The sequence below is a fragment of the Cuculus canorus genome, chromosome 10 (genome assembly GCF_017976375.1).
Source record: "Cuculus canorus isolate bCucCan1 chromosome 10, bCucCan1.pri, whole genome shotgun sequence".
Lineage (NCBI taxonomy): Eukaryota > Metazoa > Chordata > Aves > Cuculiformes > Cuculidae > Cuculus > Cuculus canorus.
Genome location: NC_071410.1, coordinates 20,168,222 through 20,195,121, shown reverse-complemented (window position 1 = coordinate 20,195,121; position 26,900 = coordinate 20,168,222). Strand labels below are relative to the sequence as shown.

At 56.4% G+C, this 26,900-nt stretch overlaps 1 protein-coding gene across 2 annotated transcripts; it reads left to right on the top strand.

Moving 5' to 3' along the window:
- Nucleotides 1-12,712: 12,712 nt before the first annotated feature.
- Nucleotides 12,713-26,712, top strand: FAAH2 (fatty acid amide hydrolase 2). Of its 2 annotated transcripts, none has more exons than XM_054075802.1 (13): nt 12,713-12,947; nt 14,136-14,218; nt 14,405-14,538; nt 14,839-15,048; nt 16,097-16,216; nt 16,701-16,836; nt 17,944-18,061; nt 19,101-19,220; nt 20,499-20,610; nt 20,947-21,141; nt 22,035-24,796; nt 25,837-25,998; nt 26,592-26,712. In XM_054075802.1, exons 1-11 carry the CDS (start codon nt 12,768-12,770, stop codon nt 22,208-22,210), a joined length of 1,584 nt encoding a protein of 527 aa, XP_053931777.1. In that variant the 5' UTR covers nt 12,713-12,767; the 3' UTR covers nt 22,211-24,796; nt 25,837-25,998; nt 26,592-26,712. The 2 variants fall into 2 exon arrangements, with proteins under 2 accessions (XP_053931777.1, XP_053931776.1); XM_054075801.1 differs by having other exon boundaries at nt 22,035-24,818.
- Nucleotides 26,713-26,900: the final 188 nt, after the last annotated feature.

The following is a 26,900-nucleotide window of genomic DNA, read 5'->3' as shown; positions in this document are numbered from 1 at the left end:
CAAAGGGCTAGAGCAGGTGGCTTGTTCATGTGCCTGAAGGAGAGACGAACAGGGCAGGAGGTGCTGGGAAGGAGAAGGGCTTCCCAAACCATATGGAGAAATCACTAGTTGTCCTGTGCTGCATGCAAGAGTGAGCTTCTTTTCTCACGGGCAGCCACGGCGTGCAAGAATCAGCCTTCTCCAAAGGGAGCCGTGAAGACCGACATGAGCCAGCAACATGCACTCACAGCCCAGAAGGCCAACCGCATCCTGGGCTGCATCAAAAGAAGCGTGGCCAATAGGTCAAGGGAGGAGTATCTGCCCCTCTATCCCTCTCTTGAGAGACCTCACCTGGAGTATTGTGTGCAGTTCTGGATTCCTCAACATAAGAAGGATATGGAGCTGTTGGAATGGGTCCAGAGGAGGCTACAAGGATGGTCCGAGGGCTGAAGAACCTTCCATCAGAGGACCGGCTGAGAGAGTTCAGATTGTTCAGCCTGGAGAAGAGAAGGCTTCAAGGAGACCTTATAGTGACCTTCCAGTACATGAAGGGTCTACAAGAAAACTGAGGAGGGACATTTTAAAAGGGCATGGAGTGATAGGATGAAGGGCAATGGCTTTAAACTGGAGAAGGGAAGATTTAGACGGGACATAAGGAGGAAATTCTTCACAATGAGGGTGGGAAGGCCCTGGCACAGGTTGCCCAGGGAAGTAGTGGCTTCCCCACCCCTGGAGGTGTTCAAGGCCAGGTTGGATGGGGCTTGGAGCCCCCTGATCCAGAGGGAGGTGTCCCTGTCCATGGCAGGGAGATTGGAATTAGATAATCTTTAAGGTCCCTTCCAACTCAAACCATTCTGTGATTCTACGCCCACATCTTCACAACCATGCCAGCAACAGCCTTCACCTCTCCAAAGCCCAACCAAAGGATACTGTCCATGCAGTGCCAGCAGGGCTGAGAGTCGTGTAATAGTCCTGCTGCAGCTCCGGGCAAGGTGGGGATGCAGAGGCACGGGGAGGGACATTTGCTTAAGGAAAGGTAATGGGAGAGAATCTGGGGAGATCTACAGGACTTAGAACACCCAAAGAGGGTCAAACCCACCTCTGGCAGCACAAGAACTGCTGAATGGGGCTGGCAGAGCTGGGGGCAGCTGGTGTCACATACAGGCCTGGGATAAGGGCCAGCTCCCATGGGAGCCTATGTGGGAAAGGAGTGTGACGGACACAGCGCCCGCCAGCACTGTGGTGTACCAGTGCCATGGCCAGAGCCTCTCCACTGAGACCACTGACAGGGGCGATGCTGCCCTGTCCCCAAAAGAGAGGACACAACATGAAATAGCACATGCAGAACCCCATGCCTTGTCTGTGCTCAGGAGAAGGAAATGCTCTTTGAGCAGCAAAGAAAGAGGCAGCCTGCATCTTCATCAGGCAGTGAGAGTCCATCCTGAGGCTAGGTCGCCTGATTGCAACACCCCCAAAAAAGGTCGTTTCATCCTGGTGGGGCTGGATGAGGACTCTCTCCTCCTGGGGCAGGAGGCAGCCCTGCAGCCCTTTTTCCTCTGGAAAACTCCCGTGGCAGGGGGCTGGAACTGGACTATCTCTAAGGTGCCTTCCAAACCAAACCCATGATTCCATGAAAACTGCAAAACCCCAAGCTTCACTGTAGTTCTGAGAAGCTCAGAAAGATCCAGAATGTGCTGCAGAACTGACACCCACATCGGCCCTCGGCCAGCATGAACCTTCCAGGCTGTTACGCAGAGCTGGAAGACCACCACCACTGCAAGGACATCACAAACTTTCCCACGTCAGAAGACCCAAACAGTTGCAGCCAACTGGGTCCAGGAGTTGCTTTAGGGTATTTTTTTTTTATTTGCTTTATCAGGGTCTTGCTGGGATCGGCTGTGATCTCCGCGACTGGGTCATGTTTGCAAAGTGGTTTCTAAATGCAATTTGTTATGTAAGCACTCAGGGTTACTCCAGATGCTTGGCTGGCCGTGCCTCTCCTCGTGCGCATGTGCTCGGCTTGCCTGCTCTCCAGTGCTGGCAGCAAGGCAGCCACAACTCATATCCCATGGCAGCTTCGTTACTGCCATAGCTCTTCATGGAGGCACAGCAGTGTCTGCACAGGGACACTTCCCCAAGGCTGTGCAGGGCTGTGCGTCAGGGAGGTGTGAGGGGCTGCCAGCCATGTGCTCTGCTAGCGCTTGCCATAGGCTCTGCCGCACACATCCCGCAGCGGTGTTTACCCTTCGCTGGCTCCTGACGAGGTGCTGCTTTCGCCACTGCCAAGAACATCTGCGCTTGCTCCAGTAACCCAGCTCCTGAAGGTCGCAGGCTGGAGGCCAGGCTTGCGTCCCGCTTGCCTGGTTTTATTATTGATTGTTCTTATCCTTGCTCAGAGAGAACATCATGTCCTAAGTATGTAGGGCAGGGCGAGACTTGCTGCCAATTCTGATGCCTTCTGCCCAAGCTCTGTGTCTCCCCAGTGGAGGATGTGCAGGCAGTGAGCGCCCTGCTCCCTGCCTTGGCCGCTGTCTGCATGTGCAAGCCATGATGCCAAGGGTAGAAAATTGCCTCTCCTCTGTTCCCAGCCATCTATTGCCATGAGCAAAACACACGTTTCCCCCACTCTCTTGCTCCCATCTCCATCCAAAGATCAGGTTCCACGCATCAAGCATCAAGCCCTAGCCTCTTTGAGAGGTCAGCCTGTGCGAACCTCATGAAGAACAACACGGCCAAGTGCGAAGTCCTGCACCTCCATCAGGGCAATCCCAAACACAATTACAGGCTGGGTGGGAATGGTTTGGGAGCAGCCCTGAGGGAGAAGGACGTGGGATGCTGAGAGATGAGAAACTCAACATGAGGTGGCAAGTTGTGCTCATAGCCCAGAAACCAAGCATCTCCTGGGCTGCATCTAAAGCAGAGTGCCCAGCAGGGACAGGGAGGGGATCCTGCTCCTCTGCCCTGCGCTGGTGAGACCCCACCTGGAGCCCTGCGTCCAATTCTGGAGTCCTCAGCACAGGAAGAACACGAAGCTGTTGGAACAAGGCCGGAGAAGGCCATGAAGATGATCCAAGGGCTGGAGAACCTCCTGTATGAAGACAGGCTGAGAGAGTTGGGGTTGTTCAGCCTGGAGAATAGAAGGCTGTGGGGAGACTTTAGAGCAGCTTCCAGTCCTGAAAGGGGCTCCAGGAAACCTGGGGAGGGGCTTTTGGTCAGGGAGGGCAGGGATTGGACAAGAGGAATGGTTTGAAGCTGCAAGAGGGAAGACTGAGATGAAATCTTAGGAAGAAATGTTTTGCTGTGAGAGTGAGGACGCCCTGGCCCAGGTTGCCCAGGAAAGTGGTGGCTGCCCCACCTCTGAAGGTGTTCAAGACCAGGTTGTATGAGGCTTGGAGCAACCAGATCCAGTGGGAGGTGTCCCTGACACTTTCTAGAAAGCTGTATGTGCTGTCAGGGTTTGACGTACCCATCACCTGAAGGTGCCGGGGCTGTGGAATGCAGCACATGCCAGGCTGTTAAGGGGGCAAATGAGCTGCCCAGGGCATGTGTTGCACCATGCATGGGTGCACCAGCTGGGTCTGCACTGCTTGGCCTGACTTCCACTGCATGAGCTGCTAGAGAAAGCTCAGCCTTCGTTTATTGGGAGCTTTATGTGCGCATGTTGAGCGCACAATTTGATCACAGAGCAGACAAAATGAGATTCAGCTCCGGTTGAATCAGTTGGTCAGATTAAATTTGGCTTTAGCATGTTAATTACCATCTATCAGTTAGCACATGATGGACCACACCCTTTTCATCCTGCAGATCTGCTGGTCTTTGAGATGTTTCCAACATCCCAGAAGACACAGCAGGGTAAAGCTGATCCAGGCAAACAGTGCCTCTCCAGGAGACGGGCAAACAGGACCAGCATCGCTGAAAAGCAAGTCATAGAATCATAAAATCATTAAGGTTGGAAAAGACCTCTAAGATCATCAAGTCCAACCATCAACACAACACCGGGCCCACTAAACTCTGTTCCCAGGTGCCTCAGCCACAGGGGTTTTGTAACCCCTCCAGGGATGGAGACTCCACCACTGCCCTGGGCAGTCTCTGCCAGGGCTTCACCACTCTTTCAGGAAGGAAACTTTTCCTGATACCCAATATAAACCTCTTCTGGCACAACTTGAGTCTATTTCCTCTCATCCTATCACTTGTCACTTGGGACAGAGACCAGAACAACTCAAGGCTCACATGGACCTTGCCTGCATGCTTGGAAAAGGAATGCTAATGGGTAGTTCATCACCAGGACAAAAGAATAACCCCATGGTGAAATGAGAGTGATTGGGCTGCCTTGGGGACGGTGGCACCCCAGCCCAGCCCTGTAGAGTGCCACCATGCCCCGGGAAACCCAACCACCCCTTGCCCTGACATGCCTAGGACAGCCCTTGAGTGGTGGGGTTTGTAGGCCAGACAGGGGCAGCTAGGACACCAGCAAATAAATCTCTGCCTTGCTGGGGACAGTCCCCCAGCAGGGTCAGACACGCTTGCTGGAGAGGAGTGGAAAATTCCTGTTGACGTGCAGCCTGAGCACATCAGCTGTTGTCTTGCAGGACTTGGCATGCCCTGGAGTGTTTATCAACAGCATTTCGCAAGAGCCGTGGGCACACAGACTGGCTGGGGCACGCAAGCTGCTTGGCCACCAGTTCTACTGAAAGCCTGCGCTCTTGGGAAACAGCCCTGCAGCATGGCCTGGGCAGCAATCACAGTCAGGAGCCCTGCTGTCACCATCCAAGAGGGACCTGATGGCTGCAGCGCTTTCTCCTCCTTTATGGCCTCTTGAATTCAAGGCACAGGACTCTTGAGCTTTGCTGTTGGCCCCATTTCTGTCTTGCAGACTCCTTCTCCCTGCTCCTCACAGGGCTGGCTAACATATGTGGCTGGTCTCTCTCGCTAAGTACCCACCATAAAACTACCAGCCAAAAGTGGGACAGTTTAGCACCGTTCCCAACAGCTTCTTCAGTCCCCAAGCCTGCCCATCCCTAGCTGTGTTAGTAGGCTTCATACTGAGATCCAGCTCTCCCAGCACCCCCTTAGCATGTAGACAACCCTGGGATAGTGTCAGCCTCCGAGGCACTGTTCAACTCATAGGTCCACGGAGCAGATCTCAGCTCCACTATCCAGCCCCAAGTTCACATTGGCACCCAGAGCTCCCTGTAAACCTCCAAACATCGCTCTTTGGCTTCGGTTTCACCTCGCAGGGTTGTAAATGACTGCAATGTACTGATCTCCCCTTGCCCAGGGTGTCTTGTTCCTTCCCCAGAGGGGAAATAGCTTGTGAGGGATTTACCTCACTCCTTCCAAGAGGTTTGAGGTATCAGCAGGAGCAACACCAGGAGGATGATGATGGCACATTTGGCTGAAAACTGCCACATCGGCATGGTCTGGGCAGCTGCACACTGCTTGAGAGATGGCACAGGCCAGCGGGGCCAGCCTGTCCCCAGTTAGCCGCACATGGGCAGAAGTGGCACAAAGAGTGCCTCAGGCAGGAAAAGAAGAGTGTATATCCTGGACAGTGCTGGCTGAGCAGGGCAGCGGTTCTGCTCCTATACTCTGATCTCATGAGACTTCACCTGGAGCCCTGCTTTCAGTTCTGGAGTCCTCAGCACAGGAAGGGTATGGAGCTGTTAGAGCGAGTCCAGAGGAGGCGATGGAGATGTTTCGAGGACTGGAACACCTCCCATACGAAGACAGGCTGAGAGAGTTGGGGTCATTCAACCTGGAGAAGAGAAGGCTGCAAAGACACTTTAGAGCAGCTTCCAGTGCTGAAAGGGGCTGCAGGAAAGCTGGAGAGGGGCTCTGGATCAGGGAGTGCAGGGAGAGGATGAGGGGGAACAGTTTTCAGCTGCAAGAGGGGAGATTGCGATGAGATCTCAGGAAGAAATGTTTTGCTGTTCAGGTGGGGAGGCCCTGGCCCAGGTTGCCCAGAGCAGTGGTGGCTGCCCCATCCCTGGAGGGGTTCCAGGCCAGGTTGGATGGGGCTTGGAGCCCCTGATCCAGTGGGAGGTGTCCCTGCCCAAGACAGGGGTTCAGAGCTGGATGGGCTTTGAAGTCCCTCACAACCCAAACTGTTCTGTGATTTTGTGACAGCAGACACAGAGCTGCCAGGAGGGCAGCCCTGCAAGGCAGTGTTAGCCCTGCTATTGCCCTGGCTGGTGCTGGAGATGACCCAGCCTCCCCTGTGGTGTTGTACATGGTCAAGATGAGCGGGTGGTCACCAGGAGGGTGTTGAGAAAGCACAGTGTTAGGAACAGTGCTCTGCACTGGAGAAACCCTGGAGCCTAGAAAATGTCACAGGTGTTCCTGAAATCTCAAAGATGCGTCCCAAAGCCCTGCTCAAGTGGGAAAGGGGTAGCGGGTTCATGGGGTGGGTGCCAACCCCACCAGAGTAAACAAGCAAAGTGTGTACCCCTCTGCAGCCCCTGAGAGGGCACTGAGGGCTTGCAATGCAGCCACCTCCCCCCACAGCCAAAGCCCCTCAGAGCAGAGCTGGGGACACAGGGCCTGAGAGTTGGGATTCCTGGAGTGGGGAACATCTGGAGAAGCTAGGAGGCTCCTAAAGGTAGCATCACACAGACCATTCCTCAAACCTTGCAGCAACTGGGACTTGCACCCCAGTGCAGCTGGAGGTGTGGAGGAGAGCAGGCGCAGTGGAGAGCAGTCTTCGTGCAAGCTGGCCAAGACGTTCGTCGGAGCAGAGGCATGCATAAACATTTTGCTTAATCAAGGACTCTGGGTGAACACAGTGTCCTCTGGCTCTGTGCAGTGGGAGCAGCTGCAGCCCTGCAGGGACAGGGATGCCGAACAGCAGTGGCAGAGCGACCTCCTGAGGCACTGCCTCAGCTCCCAGTCCTCTGCACCATTGCTGCGAGGGCAGTGGACACAGGGAACCTCGATACACACAACTTCCCCAGCCTCCAGCTCTGTGGAGAAGCCATCCCCACCGCCAGCAGCTCCAGCTGCATGCAGGACAACCACACTGGCAGCTGCACCAGTGCATTAACTGGTTTGGCCCAGACCTTCTCCAGTTGTGCTGAGACAGAGGTTGAGCGGGGAGAGCTTTGGTGGTGGCCCCATAGCAGTGCTTTACCCACAGCTTTGCTTAGTGTCAGGGGAGCTCCCCCGCAGCGGGTGGAGGATGCCAGTCACCACCACCCTGCCCCATAGCAACAGCCTGCCCCACACCCGGGCAGACCTGCACCCAGCCCCAGACTCCTCAGATGGTGAAGAGGAGGTGCCAGCCAAGCTTGGCGGTGAGGATCTCACTGCTCTGGCCCACTGGGTCATTATGGGTTTTTTCTGCATTTTCTACATGTCTCAGTGACCTGCTGTGTCCTGTTGGAGTGGCGAGCTAGGTACCCTGACAGCCTGGCAGCGAGCAAGGGCTCACTGCAGAAGACGAAGGTTTGGGGAGCCAAGGGTGAGCAGCAGTTAAATAAACAATGTCATGAATAAATCAAATAATGCCATGTCTCAGTTGTGGCTTGCTCCAGTTTTTATTTCCAAGAAGAAAAGCAGCCTGGCGCATGTCACTGTGCTTTGCTGCCACTTGGCTCCTCCTGGGTGCAGCTCATGGAGAAGGATGTGGGGAGCCAGCAGATGCAGCCCCCCCTGCTTCTGTGGTAGCCCCTGGTGGGGAACAATGCCGAAACCCAGCCTCCACTCCTTCCGATGGCATCTCAGGAGAAAAAAAAAACACTATCTGTGTGTTTAACTGGGGTTGGAAGCACTGTACCTGCGTCCATAGCTCCAGCAGCCCCAGAGCCCAGTGGCAGCCAAGGCTGGGGCTTCCCTCCCTGTATGAGAGCATTGCCACCACTAACCAGGGGTTGCATTGCCCCCACTGGGACCTGACAGCAGCTCAGGGACAGCCAGACCTGCCCAAAGCGCTCCCAACAGCGCTGTAAAGTGCAAGACGTTGATGGCAAAACATCTCCATCTCGTGGGGACTGCAGGGCGAGCACTGGCACCCACTCATACTCACACCTCAGGCCTTCCCAAACCATCTCAGGGAGGAAATGGACCACGAGATGTCCCCAAGGGCTGCCCCATGCTGGAGCTCAGGATACTCTGTGATGCTGCACAGATTGAGTCTAAGTACACAGGTAAAAATCCAAGCCTGGTGGCCTTTTCCATGAGAAGAGACCACTGCCTCTGCAGAGCAGCACTCTGCACCCGCTGTGTGATCCCCAAAACAGCCCCCTGAAAGGGGTCAGGGAAGGAATTCTTGCAGACACTTCTAGGATCATGGTGTTGCCAGGCAGGGAGCAGAGGATCGCCTCCTGTCCCTCTAGGAAAGGGGTGCTCTGACCCCCAAAGCCACACTGAGGTTTAGTTTTGACCAACCCTCCCTCACTGGGGGCCTCACTGAAGGGACCAGGTGTCATGTCTGCCTGCAGGCTTTCTTAACAGGCTTTTTCAGCTGTTTTCCACAGCTCCAGGAAGGATATTTCACCATTCTGAAGGTGCACCATGCACCTGTCCCACATCTCAAGGGATGTCCGAATCCAACCTAACAATCAGGAACAGTCTCCTAGCCCTATCCCAACCTTCACCTACTCCCTTAGGAGACTCCTACCCGACCAGGTGCCTCTCCATGCACCCAAGGAGTCCCCAAGCACCGTTTTGTGCAGCCCATGGGCCTCCAGGTGCCTCCCCATGCACCCAAGGAGTCCCCAAACACTGTTCTGTGCAGCCCATAAGGGGAAAAGATTCAGAGCAGCTTTGTAGAGCTCAGTGAAGGCAACCAGCACATGACACTGCCCATCAGCATAAGCCTCTCTGATTTCCCAGCCAATTAGTGGTTACAACACAGAGCGAGCTGCTCCAGCTTTCCGTCTGTTCTTGCTAAGTTCTCATGGCTTTTTAAGCCTTTGGTAACCATGAAATAACCAGGGATGATGGCAGGCATGATTTCTAGGAATGCAAGACCTCCTTCCTTCCTCCTGTGTTTTCCATCTAACCAGCTCATGTCCCTTAGGATAAAGCAGTGCAACAGGTTGGCATGAGTGAGCTTGGTTGCCTATTTCCAACCTCCTTGCTCTCGGCTGCTTGTTTTTTAATCAGATTGGAATTAACCGGCTCCTTAGTGTGCATGTGGGGTAGTGTTGGTTTGGTTGGTTGGTTCTGGTGGTTATAAAGCGGTCTTAATCATTTTGACCTCAGGCTTCCAGATCTCACTGCTTTATTTCTAGAGCGCCTTCTGTCCCATTTTTCCCATTTTTCATAAGAATGAAGCTTCCCTGGGCTACCACAAACCATGGTAGCTGTTCTTTTGGCTCCCCTCCCAGAAAGCTCACCAGCTTGACCTAACGAGAAACAGCAGGAGCTGCTCTCTGGGGCAGCATAGCTATACAGTGAGCAGCAGGGACACGGGGAGTTAGTGCCAAGGGCATGGCGGTGGATCTGGGATTAATTTCAAAGCTCAGTTCTCAAGAGCTGAAAGACAAAGGTTAAGGGAGACACTTTCCATGGCACAAGAAGGACACGGAGCTGTTAGAGTGAGTCCAGGGGAGGCCACGGGGATGATCCAAGGGCTGGAGCACCTCCCATACGAGGACAGACTGAGAGAGTTGGGGTTGTTCAGCCTGGAGAAGAGAAGGCTGCAGGGAGACCTTAGAGCAGCTTCCAGTATGGAAAGAGACTCCGTGAAAGCTGGGGAGGGGCTTTTGACCAGGGAGTGCAGGGAGAGGATGAGGCGGAAGAGTTTTGAGCTGAAAGAGGGGAGATTGAGATGAGATCTTAGGGAGAAATGTTTTGCTGTGAGGGTGGGGAGGCCCTGGCCCAGGTTGCCCAGAGCAGTGGTGGCTGCCCCATCCCTGGAGGGGTTCAAGGCCAGGTTGGATGGGGCTTGGAGCCCCTGATCCAGTGGGAGGTGTCTTTGACCATGGCAGGAGGCTGGAACAGGGTGGGCTTTGAGGTTCCTTCCAACCCAAACCATTCTAGGATTCTATGAAGTGGTTTTGGACATATCTCCCTCTGCCAACAGGGCAGGACTTGAGGAGGAAAATGGCAAATCCACCGAAAGACTGAGGAAAACAATGACAAGCACAGTGCTGGGATAATTTTTAGGAGGGACATTATCTCTGTCTCCATTCTAGCTCTGGAAGAAGCCTGTGGGACAGCTGATTTACCCAAGCCACTCCTAAGTTCTGAAGAAGCCTTGTCATCCCCAGTTCTGTATCTGGCAAACTGGAGGTGCAACTGCCAGCACTGCCGGAAGGTTTCACAAGCCAGGTTTTAACAAGTCCTGACTTAATTTCTTCTAAGCAGGTGACTCTGGCATTTTGTCAAGCTGCGGCTGCACAGAGAGGCAGAAACAAGGAGAGGGCGTGCGCTTGAACCAACCTTCCAACCTGTACCTGTTGTAATCTCAGGGCACAGGGGCTCAGATATCATGAGGAAAAAGGCAAAGGCTGCACAAGGATCCAGATAAAGCCACAGGAGTTTCGGCGGTGTCAGGGAAATGGAAAAAGCAGCTTTTACCATGCCTTTGAGGTCTCTGCTGCAGGCACGCTGGCCGGCCCGAGGAAGCTCTGAGCCCAGTGCCGCTTGCCACCACTCCCGGAGCTGCCTGGGGTGTGTGGTCGGGAAAAAGGAGAAACCTGGTGATTTAAATCAGCAGGGGACAAATGTTTCTCTTGCCCTTGTGGGAGTACAGGACTCTCCACCACCTTTCTAAGCTCCTCAGGGGCACCTGTTGATGACACCCAGCAGTGATGGAGCAGCCTCCTGTGCTTTCCTAGGGCAAGGGAAACCAAGTCCAAGCAGAGAAAGCAGCTTTCCCTTTCCTTCCCTCCTCTCCTCCATTTGCATTAGACGGGGCAAAAAAAAGGTCTCTTTGATAAGAGTTGGTAAAAAAAGCACTGTTATCAAGCTGACTTTCCTTTTACATCCAGCTTGGGTTTTACAGGACAGAGGTCAGCCCAGCATCCTCCAGGGGTGTGTGTGCTGCATGTTATTTTTATAAATGTGGACTTGTTGACTTTGTGGTCATAAAAGGTTTTCTCAATAAATGAATCCCCTCACCTCCCTCTCTTTTCACTGACAACTTAATTGCCAACTATGTGAAAGAGAAGAGATGTAATAAGGCCCACTCAGATGCTGCTTCAATGATTGCTTTAAAAGCCACATTTTTTTCCCCAGCAGTACCGATTCTTGTAAGTTTGTGTTGAGGGCTTGAGTGCTCCTGGGGCTCCTGTAATCCAGCAACTAAAAAATCCTAGTGTTTGTTTCAAAGTAAGTGTGTTAATGGGAATAGAATAGAACAGAACAGAACAGAATAGAATAGAAGAATTGTTAAGGTTGGAAAAGACCTCTCAGCTCATCCAACCATCAGCCCAACCCCACCGTGCCATATAAACCATGTCCCCAACTGCCACAGCCACATGTTTTTCAAACCCCTTCAGGGACAGAGACTCTCCCACTGCCCTGGGCAGCCTCTGCCAGGGCTTCACCACTCTTTCAGCATAGAAATTTTCCCTAATATTCAATCTAAACCTGCCCCGGTGTAACTTGAGGCCAGTTCCTCTCATCCTATCCCTTGGTACTCAGGAGAAGAGCCCAGCACCCACCTCGCTCCAATCTCCTTTCCAGGAGCTGCAGAGAGCGATGAGGTCTCCCCTCAGCCTCCTCTTCTCCAGGGTAAACAACCCCAGGGCCCTCAGGCACTCCAACCACTGTTCTCCAGACCCTTCCCCAGCTCTGTTCCCTTTTCCGGACCCACTCCAGCCCCTCAAGGTCTTTCCTGCACTGAGGGGCCCAGAACTGAACCCAGGATTCGAGGTGTGGCCTCACCAGCGCTGAGTCAGGGGCACAATCCCTTCCCTGCTCCTGCTGGCCACCCCATGGCTGATCCAAGCCAGGATGCTGGTGGCCTACGTGGCCACCTGGGCCACTGCTGGCTCTTGTTTAGCTGCTCTCAATCAGCACCTCAGGTGCCAACGTGGCACCCACCAGGCCAACACGGCCAACGGCACGGTAGGCACCGTTCACTGCCCATGGGTTGTTTTTCGCTCCTGAGGCAAAGAAAGGGAGGGAGGGAAAGAAAGAGGGAGACAGGGAAGGAGACAGGGAGCCAGGAAGGAAGGGAGGGAGGGAGGGGGAGAAGGAGGGATGGATGGAGAGAGGGAAGCAGGGGAGGAGAGAAGGAGAAAGGGAGGAGGAAGGATGGAGGGGAGGGAAGGGAAGGGAAGGGAAGGGAAGGGAAGGGAAGGGAAGGGAAGGGAAGGGAAGGGAAGGGAAGGGAAGGGAAGGGAAGGGAAGGGAAGGGAAGGGAAGGGAAGGGAAGGGAAGGGAAGGGAAGGGAAGGGAAGGGAAGGGAAGGGAAGGGAAGGGAAGGGAAGGGAAGGGAAGGGAAGGGAAGGGAAGGGAAGGGAAGGGAAGGGAGAAGAAGGAGAGTGAGGAGGGAGGGAGCAGGGAGGGATGAAGAGAGGTCGAGGGAAGGATGGAGGGAGGGATGCAGGGAGGGAAGGAGGGAAGGAGGGAAGGAGAGAGGTCGAGGAAAGGAAGGGGAGGAAGGGAGAGGGAAGAAGAGAGGGAAGGAGGCAGAGGGAAGGATAAAGGGAGGGAGAGAGAGAGATGGGGAGGAGGGAAGGAGGGAGAGCAGACAGGGAGGGAGGGGAAGAGAGAGAGGGAAGGAGAGGGAGGGCAGGAGAGAGGCAGAGAGCAGCCGCGGAGGGAGGGCGCAGCCAGACTGGCAGCAGCGGCGCTCGGGCGGCCCCGGGCGCGTCAGTTCCGCGGGGCGGGCGGTGATGGCGGGGCGGTCGCTGGCCGAGCGCTGCCTGGCGCGGCTGCTGCGGCTGCTGTCCCGCGCCGCCCTGGCCCTGCTGGCCCTCGCCGCCCCCGCGCCGCCCCGCGCCGTCCCGGCCCCGCGGCACCCCCTCCTGCGGCTCCCGGCGCGGCAGCTGGCGGCCCGCCTGCGGCTGCGGCAGGTGCGGGGCCGGGGGGCCGACCGGGGCGAGCAGGGAGGCCCCGGTCCTTGGGGATGTCCGGGTCCGTGGAGGGGGCTCCGGTCTGTGGGGAGGTCCCGGTCCTTGCGGGGGAAGGGGGGAGGTCCCGGTGCTTGGAGGGAAGCGGGGGGAGGTCCCGGTCCTTGAGGATGTCCCCGTCCTTTGGGGAGGGGAGCTGGAGGGGGGAGGGAGGGGGAATGTCCCCATCCTTGGGGATATCCCGGTCCTTGGAGGGAGGTCCAGGTCGTTGGGGTGTATCTCAGCCCCTGAGGATGTTTTGGTGCTTGGGACGGGGGTGAGTCCCATCCCAGTCTTTGCTGGAGGGATTGTGGTGTCCCAGTGCTTTGGGAGGGTGTCTGGTCCCTGGGGGGAATGTCTCGGTCCTTGGGGGGGGTCCCTGTCCTTGGAGGGGGGGGAGGGGGGGGATGTCCCGGTCCTTGAGGATGTACCCGTCCTTTGGAGGGGGGAGTTGGGGGGGAATGCCCCTCCTTGGGGATGTCCCTGTCCTTGGGGATGTCTCGGTCCTTGGGGGGGGGACTTGGGCCTTTAGGGGGAAGGGGCGTCCCGGTCCTTGGAGGGGGCATGTCCGGGTCCCAGGGGGTCAGGTCCCGGTCCTTGGAGGGAGGATGTCCCGATCCTTGAGAGGGAAGGTCCCGGTCCTTGGAGGGGGGGTCCTGCTCCGTGGGGATTTCCCGGTCCTTGGAGGTGTATCTCAGTCCTTGGGGATGTTTTGGTGCTTGGGAGGGGGGTGAGTCCCATCCCAGTCTTCGCTGGAGGGGTTGGCATGTCCCAGTCCTTCGGGAGGGTGTCCTGGTCCCTGGGGAGGGTCCTGGTCCTTGGTTAAGATAATCTTGAGGCTGTGGAAGGTCCCTGACCTCGAGGGACTGGGGCCCTGGTCCTTGGGGGAGGAATCCCAAGGCCAGGGGGGTGTCCTGGTCCATAGTAGGGGTTCCAGTCCTTGGAGGAGGGGGGGCTTTGGGAGGGATGGTTGTGCTCTGTCCTTTGGTGAGGGTGTCCGGTCCTTGAGGAAGGTCCTGGGCCTGGGGCTGTTCTTGTGCCTGCAAGGGGGGAGCATGTCCTGGTCCTTGCAGGGGCGTCCCTGGTCCTTGGGGTGCCCCTCATCCCCTAGCCTGCCTCTGACTGCCCCTTCCCCCTTATTTGCTGTTTCAGGTGAAGTGCATCGAGGTGGTGGAGGCTTATGTGGAGAGGATCAAGGAGGTCAATCCCCTCATCAATGCCATTGTTAAGGACAGGTAACCTGGGGAGGAGAGAGGATGGTTGGCTCACAGCGAGGCTGGCTGTCCCCAAAGAAGAACATCTGGGGATGCCTCCTCTCCCTCTACCAACTCCATGGCATCTGCTCACCCTGCAGTGATGTCTGCTCCTTGCCAGTCCCTCAAGGCTGGAGAGGAGCATCTCCAAAGGTTACATCTTTGCAGGTTCGAGGAGGCCCTGCAGGAAGCCCAGCAGGTTGATAAGCTGCTTGCAGAGAGCCCTGGCGATGACTACCTGGAGGAGAAGTTCCCCTTGTTAGGCGTACCCATCACCGTCAAGGAGGCCTTTTCTCTGCATGGTAGGTTTGCCTTCACTGCTCTCCAGCCTCATGGTTGTGACTCACTCCCTCTCAGCCCCAGGGTGGCGAGTGGCTGCGGCAGGGACGCAGCTTCCCTTTCCCAGGTCTGCACCCACCTCTGCCTGGGCTACTGCAGCTTCATTCACTTTTAGCACCCAAACACTGTGGTGTCTCTGAGGAGCAGCCCTTGCTGAAGACCTGCTTCTCTCAGCCGTGGTCCCTGGGACCCTGCTGCCCCCAGGGTAATCTTGGAGGAGTTGGCCCTGACACCTCCCTCCATGGTTGATCCTGATGCCACAGGGATGCCCAACACATCTGGCTTGGTCAGCCGGCGTAATGTGATTGCCACCTCGGATGCCACGGTGGTGTCCCGGCTAAAGCAGGCCGGTGCCATCCCGCTGGGTGTGACCAACTGCAGCGAGCTGTGCATGTGGTACGAGTCCAGCAACAGGCTCTACGGCCGGACCAACAACCCCTACGACCTGCAGCGCATCGTGGGTGGCAGCTCAGGTGAGACCCTGCGCCTCAGCACTGGCCTGCACAGCTCTGGGTTAGAATGCAGTAAGGAAGCATTCCCAAGTCCTCTGCGTGGTGCTTAAACTTGTTCCTGGGCTCCTGCAGAGCTCCCAGGCCCCTTTCCCTGGCAGGGCAGTAGGCCATTTGGAGGTCCAGTCGCTTTGCATCTCCTGGATGTTAGGGCCAGTGTCACTCCATAGAATCATAGAATCCATGAGGTTGGAAAAGAGCTCTGAGCTCATCCAGTCTAACTCACCCCAACCCCGTTGTGCCTGCTAAAACGTATCCTAAAGTGCCACAGCTACACGTTTTTTTAACATCTACATATTTTTTCAACATCTACATATTTTTTCAAACCCCTCCAAAGACAGACAATCCATCACCAACCTGGGCAGCCTCTGCCAGTGTTTCACCACTCTTTCAATGATGAAATTTTCCCTAATATCCAATCTAAACCTGCCCTGTTGCGACTTGAGGCCATTTCCTCTCATCTATCACTCGTTACTTGGGAGAAGAGCCCAGCACCCACCTCACTCCAACCTCCTTTCCAGGAGCTGCAGAGAGTGGTCTCCCCTCAGCCTCCTCCAGGCTAAACAGCCTCAGGTCACTCAGCCACTCCCACAACCCCTGTTCTCCAGCCCCTTCCCCAGCTCCATTGCCTTCTCTGGATGCGCACCAGCCCCTCAGCGTCCTTCTTGTAGTGAGTAACCCAAAGCTGAACCTAGGATTCAAGGTGCAGCCTCACCAGTACCAAGTCCAGTGGGATGATCCCTTCCCTGCTCTATGGCTGAGCCAAGCCAGGATGCTTCGACTCACCCTGTCATGCTGACTCTGCATGCACACAGCACTGCTGGTGCAGCGCTTCGGCAGGGAAATCCCTTTGGCCCATGTTCCCAAGCTGCCCTCCAGGCATCACTAAAGCTGGGGTGGCTCCCTACTCATCTTCATGCACAGGGATGTGGCCACTGGCTGAAGCTCCTGCTGTGCTGGATGATTTACACTATCAGCCTGTGGGATTTTTGCTGTGTTTTTTCCCATCCAGGTGGAGAGGGTGGTGTCCTGGCAGCAGCCTGCTCGGTCATAGGTGTGGGATCCGACATCGGTGGCAGCATCCGGATGCCTGCCTTCTTCAACGGAATCTTCGGCCACAAACCCACAACAGGTAGAGCTTGGGGATCTCGTGTCCTCAGCAGAAATGCTAGGAGGTTGAATGCGGACGGGGGAGGAACCTGTTCAGGACCTGTGCTTGTCACTGGTGGCATTGCTGCAAGGGGACAGGCAACGTCTTGCACAGGACATGCCTGCTGCCTGAGCACAACCTGCCCTCTGCAGTGGGAAGCCGTTTGGTGGCCAAATGCCAAGCGCATGAGAGCGGGGAGGTGTTTTCCTGTGGTGTTGCATCCTCAGCATGGGAAGTTTTCCCAAGGTCAGGATCTGTTACAAGGGCATTCCCTGGCAGCTGGTGTCCTGGCTGGGTGCTTCTCCTCCCTTCCCCACCCTGTGCACTGTGCCAGCAGTTCGTGAGCCCCACTGATGCATGCAATGCTGGGTCAGCTGTGTCCCCCCACACCCTTTGGCACAGCTCACCGTGGCTGGCGGCGATGGCTGCTCGTGGGGTGGTGCCCAGTGTCCCTCTGTGCTCTCAGGGGTGGTGCCCAATGACGGTCAGTTCCCAAACGCTCAAGGGGTGCGGACCAGCTTCCTGTGCACAGGACCCATGTGCCGCTACGCAGAGGACCTTGAGCTGATGCTGAGGGTCATGGCTGGTCCCGGAGTTGCCAAGTAAGTTGCTCCTGCTGCTTCAAGCTGCTGATTTGGTCTCATCTACTTAGAATCATGGAATCGTTAAGGTTGGAAAAGCCTTCTCAGCCTATCCAGTCCAACCATCAGCCCAACCCCACCGTGCCTGATAAACCGTGTCTCCAGGTGCCATAGCCACACGGTTTTTGAACCCCTCCAGGAGTGGAGACTCCACCACTGCCCTGGGCAGCTTCTGCCAGGGCTTCACCACTCTTTCAGTAAAGAGATTGTTCCTCATATCTGGTCTAAACCTCCCCTGACACAATTTGACACTACTTCTTCTCATCCTATCACTTGTTACAACAGCTATAAATCAGAGAGAGGCAAATTTAGACTAGACATAAGGAGGAATTTCTTCACCATGAGAGTGGCGAGGCACCAGAACAGGTTGCCCAGGGAAGTTCTGGATGCTCCATCCCTGGACGTGTTCAAGGCCAAGTTGGATGGGGCCTTGGGCAGCCTGATCTGGTGGGAGGTGTCCCTGCCTATGGCAGGGGGATTTGAATTAAGTGATCTTTAAGGTCCCTTCCAACCCAAACCAAACCATTCTATGATTCTACTTGGGAGAAGAGACTTTGAGCTGCTCCAGATTGCGCTGCCCAGCATGGCCCATCCCTCCAGGGCTGGCCTTTATTTTGGGTTTTACCTGTGCTTTTTTTACTTTTTTCTGTCCCATACCTTGGCCCCATTTGGGCTCTCTGTAGATCCATGCAACCAAGCAGCCTTTTATGTGCACATCCCAGTAAGGAACAGAGCAGAGATGGAGTGGAGCAGGCAGTTCCTGCCTCTTGGCTGCAGTTGCTTTCCTCTGTTGCCACTTTTGTTTCTCAGTGGCTCTTGTGGTGCAGTCTCAGCCTTGGCCATGGCCAGGGTCTGTAATTACAAGGCGCATCTTGAGCGATCATGGTTTTCCTGAGCGACTGATGGGGTGGGCAAGCAGCTGTCTGGGCTGTGGGCAGCATGTCTTCAGGGATGCTCCTTCCCACCCCAAGGAGCAGAACAGGACACATTAGCAAGCATGGGAGCAGCTCTGGCAGCTGAGGAGGAGCCAGGGATGTATTTGTGAGCAAAGTGCCGTTCCTTTCCCAGGCTGAAGCTGGATGAAAAGGTGTCGCTGGAGAAAATAAAATTTCACTGCATGGATCATGATGGCGGGTCCATTTTTGTGTCACCTGTGGACAAGGAGATCTTGCAGGCCCAAAAGAAGGTAAGAAAGAACAGAGAGTGTGTGTCTCTGGTGATAAAAGCTGGGGGACCAGTCTGAGGATACCTTGGAGGCGAGGTGGGCTGCTCTGTGTGTAGCTGCTGGGAGGGAGGACTGCAGACTGCAGCACGGCAGAGGTACCCTCGAGTTCCACTCTTATGCTTCCAGGGGAAAAAAGCGGAAAGACCTATTTCTTCTCTGTTAAAGAAGAAACAAGGGCAAGATCTTGTGAGTGGCTGCCATGCTCATGCCAGCAGCACCTGTGTGCTGGAGTGCACCAGGCTGTCCGAAGTTTTTGGCCCAATTTCCATTGCAGTAGCTGTATTTTTCTTTCTTAACATCTCTTGTCCACGTTATGGAGGCCTTCACACGGTGGAGCGATGGCTCTGTGTTTGCAGTCTTCCCAGGATTGCTGCCTGGTTTTTAGTCATGCAAAGGAACTTTCATAGAATCAGGGAGTGGTTTGGGTTGGGAGGGACCTCAAAGCCCATCCCGTTCCAACCCCCCCTGCCATGGGCAGGGACACCTCCTGCTGGATCAGGGGCTCCAAGGCCCATCCAACCTGGCCTTGAACCCCTCCAGGGATGGGGCAGCCACGACTGCTCTGGGTAACCTGGGCCAGGGCCTCCCCACCCTCACAGCAAAACATTTCTTCCTAAGATCACATCTCAATCTCCCCTCTTTAAGCTCAAAACCATTCCCCCTCATCCTATCCCTGCCCTCCCTGACCAAGAGCCCCTCCATGGCTTTCCTGGAACCCCCTTCAACCTTTTTGTTTGTCAAGGAAATCTTCTGTGTTGCTCTCTGTGCAGCCTTGCTGGGGGGTGGCATGGAGGGCTGTCTGGGTAGCTTAGAGGTTGTCATTGCGGCAGGTCCTGCTGCTCCGAGTAGAGGGGACTGGGCAGGATCTGCAGATCCCTTGCATGGCAGCAGAGAGAAGCTGCTCCTCGACTTTCTCCTGTCCCTAGTTTCCATGGACTGACTGCAGTATATCACAGCCTTCTGGAAAAAAAAACAAAACTCTTCCTGCTCTTCTCCTTAGGTGGTGGAGCACCTCGAAAGCAAGTTAGGGGTCCAAGTTCAGCGTGTGGCAATCCACAAGATGAAGTATTCCTTCCAGATCTGGTCAGCCATGATGTCATCCAAGGATAGTGATGGGCAGGTATGTCAGACCAAGCTGGCAAAGGCACAAATTCGGTAGCAGAAGAGAAGGATTGGCTGTTTGGGGCCAGCCATGGAGAGCTGTAGGCTTCCCAGACCTGCCTAGGGGCTTTCTCTGCTCTTTTTGTCCCTGCAGTGCTCCTTTCATCTCTTTCCAAAGCTATGCAACCCCTTCTCCCTTGCTCTCCAAGGAGATGATGATGCGGCTTCCAGTAGAGGAGCAAGATGGTTTAGGGGTAGAGAGGCCATTTTAGCATGTTGGCCTTTTCTGTGCAAGCAGGTAGCATCCTGCCTCGCTATTGCCTGACATCTCCTGACATCGTAGTTTGGTATTAATGCCTGTTAGGATGCCAGGACTGAGGCTGGATTAACCACTTTTCAGCAGCAGGCCTGCATGTATTATTTTTCCTTTGAATTGTAGCTACTGTGCTGTGCTCTGTGCTTGCACAGAAGTATTTTGTAGCACCAATAAACCACCAGATAAATAAACCACCCCCACTTTGCTAGGCAGGGCACGCCTTGCCACCTTGCCTCCTTTTTCCTGATCCCACAGCCATATAACAGCTGTAAATGCCTGCCAGAGAAATTGTCCAGAGAATCATGGAATGGGTTGGGTTGGGAGGGACCTCAAAGCCCATCTAATCTCAAAACCCTGCCTTGGCCAGGGACACTTATCACTGGATCAGGTTGCTCCAAGCCCCATCCAATCTGGCCTTGAACACCTGCAGCCACCACTGCTCTAGGCAACCTGGGCCAGGGCCTCCCCACCCTCACAGCAAAACATTTCTCCCTAAGATCTCATCTCAATCTTCCCTCTTGCAGCTGAAAACTGTTCCCTCTCATCCTGTCCCTGCCCTTCCTGATCCAGAGCCCCTCCCCAGCTTTCCTGGAGCCCCTTTCAGCACTGGAAACTGCACTAAGGTCTCCCCGCAGCCTTCTGTCCTCCAGGCTGAACAACCCCAACTCTCAGCATGTCCTTGTACAGGAGGTGCCTCATCCCTTGCCTTGTGTCAGAGGAGGGGTACTGAAAGGTGCTGCTTTTGGGGGCTCTCTTTCTGCAGAGCGAGGTCCCCTTCTTGCTGGCTCTGGCAGGGAGAGATGCTCCTGCTGCTGCTCTGGACTAGTGCTGTATCTATGTAAGCTCCTGACGGGCATCTCTTGTCTGAAAACAGCTTTATTATGATAATTGGCAGCCAAAGATTTGTCTGTCATTCGGGCTGTTCCCCTCTGGGCCCTGACTGACAGTGTTGATGGGGGGAGCACTCTGTGTGTGTTACAGGATGCACAGCTTTTCACGGACCTGCTGGGGGACCATGGGAAGCCGGTGTGGCCGCTGTGGGAGCTGATGAAGTGGCTCGTGGGGATGTCTTCCCACACTTTCCCAGCTATTGGTAAGGCCAGGAGGTGCCCTTGCAGAGCCCTACAGATTAACACTGTTGTGTTGCTGTTTAATGAGTGCTAAGGTCGCTTCACCAGCTCTGCTCCATCCCAGTGGCTGGAAAAAAAATCCTTGAAGTGATGGGCAGGCTCAAAGCCTTTCTCTTGGCAAAGCTGGCTGCAGAGCTGTGCCAGAAGCAGGGGTCAATCTGCTCTGGGAGACAAGAGGGAGGGGACCTTGTGGGATGCTGGGAGCTGGGGGACGCTGTGTGTGGCCGAGCAGTGCGCTTTCGAGCCTGCATAATCTTTCTGGTTCCCCCTCTGTTCCTGTTTGTGCCCTTGCCCTGCAGCCCTGGGACTGACAGAGAAGCTGATGAAACTCAATCCTGGCGGGAACGCCAAGCTGGTGAGCATGGGGAAGAGCCTGCAGGAGGAGATGGAGGCACTGCTGGGACCAGATGGGGTGCTTCTCTACCCCTCCCACCCCACCGTTGCTCCCAGGCACCACTCCCCCATATGCATGCCCTTCAACTTCGCCTACACAGGTGAGCGGTGCTGACGCTGCAGAGGGGCAGGCAGGGCTCGGGCATGCCCTTGCCTGCTGCAGCGGAGAGGGCTGGCAGCTCGGGAATTCCACCTAGAGTGTTTCCACCGCTGACAGTGGGATTCCTATCGCAGAGCAGTGTCTCACTGCTCTGGAAAATGGGGCAAGGATTATGGTCGTGCTGTAAAAATGTGTGGTGTTTGTACCTGCTGTCTACAGTAGGGCAGGTCATTAAGGTTGGAAAAGCCCTCTCAGCTCATCCAGTCCAACCATCAGCCCAACCCCACCGTGCCTGCTAAACCATGTGCCCAGGTGCCACAGCCACATGTTTTGAACCCCTCCAGGGATGGAGACTCCCCCACTGCCCTGGGCAGCCTCTGCCAGGGCTTCACCACTCTGTCACTCTTATGGATGTGTCTGATTGCAGGAGGGAGGGGACACCCTGTCCCAGTGGGTTGCACTCGTGCTGTTACAGCAGGCAGTGTGGTTTGCCAGGCACCAGAGCTGCTGCAGCTCTTGGGCTACAGTCTGGGGCTCTGTATGTGTCTTCCCTGCATCTTGAGCTCGTTGATGCCAGCGCCACATTGCAATGTTGAACAGAGGAATGGTGCCTAGGGAAGGAATGTCCCAAAGCAGATCCTGGCATGCCATGGCAAGTGCCACATGAGTGTGTTGTCACTTATGGGTGCAATTTGCACGTGTGATGTGGGCAGTGGGAACCTCCAGCCCGCAATGTCCCCTTGTCATTATGTCTCTGCACCACTCCGGCAAGGACCAGTTCCCAGACACCTGGCACCATGCATGGCAGCAGCTGCCTGCCCGAAGTGGCAGAGAGCCAGGCAGTGATTTATTCCACTTTCTGTGCTTGCTCTGATGCAACCTTCTCTCTTCCAGCCATCTTCAACGTCCTGGGCTTGCCAGTGACACAGTGCCCACTGGGCCTGAACAGCGAGGGCCTCCCGCTGGGCATCCAGCTTGTGGCCGCCTCCTACAACGACCACCTGACGCTGGCGGTGGCCCGGTATCTGGAGAAGGCCTTCGGAGGGTGGGTTTCACCTGGCGAAGTTTAGTCGGGGCCTCCTGTCACTGCGGGGAGGCAAGGACAGAGACGATGGTGCCCAGCGAGGTGGCGGCAGATGCTGATGCCTGATGCCATCATGCCACTACCCATTCCCCCTGCACCTACCTTATGCCCTCCTGGGGATGACCCTGGGTGCCTCCAGACCCCGGGGAAGCCCCTGGAGTTGTCTCCTCCCTGCAGCACCCTCTGCCAGGGGAGAGACCTATTGTCTTTGTAGCCCCTCGGGAGCCTCTGTGCTGTGGGCTGGCAGCAGCCTGCCTGCGTCCCACCTGTGGCAGGGACCTGTCTTCTCCTGGGCATGGAGATGGCTGTCTCTCTGTAATGCTCAGCACTTTGAAGCTGCGTAGTGGAGGCTGGAGAGGGGAGGTGCTGCCAGATTGCTTGGGGACAGCATTACCGTCGGGGTTCTCCAGGCGCATCCAGCCTCCTCGGTCTTGCCCTGCCCCTGGGATGCGCCGCAGGTTTGCTGGCCCCTGCAGCCTCCCTGAGCTGCCACAGGGCTTCCCCAACCCTCTAACCAAAAACGGAGAGGGGCTTTACACTTCATCTCACCGGCTATGCTTTGTGGGGGTGGATGGTGCTGGGCTCTGCCACATCTGAAGCTGTCAAGGAAGGGAGAAGGAGCTTTTGCTCTTGTGAGCTTTTGACAGCATCGGAAGAGCTCTTGAAATGCTGCATTGTGTGTTGAGAAGTCTAAAGCATCTCCTGCCCATGTCTTCTTCCCCATCGGTCCCAGGGGTTCCCCCAGCATGGCTGGTATCCCCTGCCGCTCAAGCGGGCACAGTCAGAAGCGTGGGCAGCTGGCTGCGCTGGGGCAGGCTGCACACCTGAGGTGTTCTCAGCAAGGTGAGATTAAAGATTCTGCTCAGTTCACTGCTGGCTGCATATCCTTGTCCTGACATCTCTTGCCGTGCCAGCTGTGCAGCTGCCGGACCTCCAGACACCAACCCAGTCTCCATGTGCCACATGGGATGTGCCAAGGCTGCCAAATGCTGCTGGCTGTGGGCACAGCCCAGGGACAGCATTGAGTGTGGCAGCATCTGTCCCAGGGGTGGCACTCGACTGCTGCTGGGCTCTTTCTTGAAAATGCCTGGGTTTGCAAAGTCTGCTCGGCTCCTGGCAGAGCTGAAGGGTGCTGGCAGGCTTCAGCATGGCCACGATCCATGGCTCTGTTAGTCTTGTAGCGGTGCACCGTGTGGCACTCTCAGAAAGCATCAACCCTGCTGCTTTTCCCCAGGGTGCTGCCGGAAGGTTGGGATGCATAGGGCAGTGCTGAGCTGTGCACAGGTTGCTTGCGGTCTCCAGGGCAACACAGGTCACAGCAGCCCAGGTCTGCGTGCCCAGCCTGCAGCACTGGTGTTGGCAGGGGTAAAAACTTCTGGTGGTGGCTCTGTGGGGACAGAGCTCTGTGGGGCTTGTGTCTGATATGCCGAGTCCTGCCTGTCCGCTGACTTCTGTCTACGAGCCACTAGAGGTCCCCGCGAGGGGGTCATGATCTGAGAGCAGCCGAGATACTCAGTGGTGAGGGTGGGATCAGCTGGGATAATGGATGCTGAGGCTGGGTGTAGACGGGATGCTGGGTGCTGAGGCTGGGAGCACCCGGGATAATGGATGCTGAGGCTGGGAGCAGCTGGGACACCAGGTGTCAGGGTTTGAAGCTCCTGACATGCTGGGTGCCAAGACTGGGAGCAGATGAGATGCTGAGTGCTGAGGCTGGATGCAGCCGGGGTTCTGGGTGCTGAGGCTGGGAGGAGCTGGGATGCTGGGAACTGATGTTGGGAGTACCAGGGGTGCTGGGGCTAGGAGCAGTCAGGATGCTGGGAGCTGAACCTGGGAGCAGCCAGCATGCTGAGTGCAAAGGCTGGGAGGAGCTGGGACACCGGGAGCTGAGCCTGAGAGCAGCTGGGATGCTGAGAGCTGAGCCTGGGAGCAGTCGGGTTGCTGGATGCAGCGGCTGGGAGCAGCTAGGATGCTGGCAGCTGATGTTGGGAGCACCTATGGGACCAGGTGAAAGGCTAGGAGCAGTCGGAGTGCTGGGTGTTGAGGCTGGGAGCAGCTGGGATGCCAGGAGCTGAACCTGGGAGCAGGCGGGACGGTGGCTGCTGAGGCTGGGGGCAGCCAGGGTGCCGGGTGCTGAGGCTGAATGAAGCCAGGGTTCTGGGTGCTGGGGCTGGGAGGAGCTGGGATGCTGGGTGCTGCCCAGAGTGCAGGGCCAGGCTCTGCCTCACCACCTCCTCGCAGAGGGCACTGCTGAGCCAGTGCGGGGAGCTTCCCTCGGGCGAGACAGATGAGACACCCTCAACAAGGAAGGAAGGAAGAAAATTAGCCCTGACCCAGGAAACAGGGATGAAGCATGGCAGCAGAACGTCTGCCGCAGGCTCACAGCACCGGGGCTGAGGACACCAGCTATCGGGGTCCTGGGACCCAGGCAGCTGCTGATGCTGCTTCCAGCAAATGCTCTGGGATGCGAATATGGGATTGCTGAGCTGAAGGCAGTTGCGGTTAACGGAGCGTGGTCTGCGTGGACACCACCGCCGCGTTTGCTCCAGGAGGTCCCTCTAATGGCAGGGGCCAGGTGAGCGACGGCGTGGCCCAAGGTAGAGCGGAGCGCTGATGCTTCAGGGTGATGGGGGACACGGGCGAAGGAAGGGATGCATGGAGGAGAGGGAGTTTAAACCGTGCATTTTCAGTCATTAGGGTAACCACTAAACTGTATTTTACAGAAGCCAGAACGTGGGGAGGAGGTGCAAGGTTTTTCCCCTCTGGGCAAGACAGACAGGGACTGACTGTGCTGGGCTTGGGAGGGGGCTGGCAGGGACCGTCCTGTGGCTGCTCTCGCTCCTGCGGAAGCTCTGGTCCCCATCATCTCCCCAGGGAGCCAAATGCACCTTCACGAGTTTTGGCAAGAGTCCTGGGGGCCCATTCTCCCTCCTAGGAGAAACATCTGCTGACTTCACCAGGGCACTGCTGCGAAGCCAGGAGGGCTCCTGGTGGGGTTGGAGCAGGGGGAAGTCCTAAACCCACTGCTCTTCAGCTCTGGCGTTTGGCAGCCGTCTCCTTGGGGCTAGGAGCCCTTGCCCACAGTCTGTGGCTGCCCATGCCCCCTTGCTGCCTGCTCCTCCTGCTCCGAATGCTTGCAAGGGGCGGAAAACATGGGAAAAGCATTTTATACCCCTTTGCCAAGACAGTCACGCTCACAACGTCGGTGTAAGGTGGGCGCATCCCACACTGCAGTTCCATAAAGTCTCACCTCGAAGGGTGCCCCTGGGGTGCCCCGTTTCTCCTGGCCGGGTGCAGGTGTGCTGGCACCCTCCCCATCCCGCAGGGACTGCAGCAGCGCTGAGGGTGTCTCAGCAGCCACATCCCCGTGAGCCGTGCCCGGAGCAGGGCTGAGTCACAGCCACAGCAGGCGAGCAGCGGGCAGGAGCTTTCTCAGCCCCCGCATCCCATCCCGATGACACCTGCAGCGTGACCTCTCGCTGCTCTCAGGGAAGGACCAAATGCCACTGGGAGCTTGGTCCTGGTGGGTGCAGCAGAAGGTGTGTGTGACGCATGCCTGCGACTGGTGTTGCTGAGTTGCAGCTTTGGAAAACAACCCCTTTTCTCTCATCGCAGGTTCTACCTGCCTGGCGTGTTTGCAGAACAGCTCAGGCAAGCCGCTCCGCTCGGTGTAGCACCCAGCGGTACAGCGTAGAGCAGAGAGCAGATGGATGGGGCGTAGAGGGATGAGCTTTGCCCTCAGCCTACTTCTGTCCCTCAGCTGCACCCTGCTCCAGGGTAAGTCCAGCTCCGGAGCTGCCGTGGCCGGCTGCGGGGTGGCCCTGGCTGGCAGTGCGGCAAGAAGCACAGGAACAACTCTCAGCCCTAGAGATGGTACCTGAGGGGAGGAGGGGACCCAGTGATCTTGAAAGTGTGATGGGAAAGAGAACCCCAGGGTCACCGTAGAATCATAGAATCACAGAATGGTTTGAGTTGGAAATAACCATAAAGATCATCTAATTCCAACCCCCCTGCCATGGGCAGGGACACCTCCCACTGGCTCAGGCTGCCCAAGGCCCATCCAACCTGGCCTGGAACACCTCCAGGGATGGGGCAGCCACAGCTTCCCTGGGCGACCTGGGCCAGGGCCTCCCCCCAACCATGCTGGGGTGTCAGTGCCTCCTGCAGGAACACACGCGGGATGTGCAAGAGATGCCGAGAGCCACTTGCCTCAGCTTGGCAGGGAATCAGTGTTGGCTTATGTGGGGCTGAAGGGAGGAGAGGAGGCCCCACAATGCCTGTGAAAGGTGAGGAGGCCCATGACCAAGGAATGGTCCCCCTGCAGAGCATAGCAATGCCGCCTGACCCCCCTCTGCTTCCCCTCTCCCCAGGCACACTGTTGCCTCCACGGGACGTGAAGCTGGAAGCACAAAACTTCCACGTCCACCTGCAGTGGGAGCCGGACCCTGTTTCGCCCAGTGGTGCCACGTACCAGGTGGAGTGGAGGAGACGGTAGGTAGGGCGGCTCGTCCCTCTTGCACCCTGGCAGGGGGCTGGTGAGGACCCCCACTAGGCAGGGAATTATCCGACAGTAAATGTGCAGTAATGGAATAGCAGAGCTGGCAGGGAACTCTGGAGAGCAGCTCTTTCATCCCCTTGCCCCAGCAGGGGCAACTCAGGACCGTGTCCTGCTGGGTTTG

What these genes read in the sequence shown, in the direction of transcription:
- FAAH2 (XM_054075802.1), top strand. Translation starts at nt 12,768, where the DNA reads ATGGCGGGGCGGTCGCTGGCCGAGCGCTGCCTGGCGCGGCTGCTGCGG. An exon ending in TCTTGCAGGCCCAAAAGAAG is followed by an intron (nt 18,062 to 19,100) that starts GTAAGAAAGAAC and finishes TCTTCTCCTTAG; the next exon opens with GTGGTGGAGCACCTCGAAAG. An exon ending in CTTCAACTTCGCCTACACAG is followed by an intron (nt 21,142 to 22,034) that starts GTGAGCGGTGCT and finishes TCTCTCTTCCAG; the next exon opens with CCATCTTCAACGTCCTGGGC.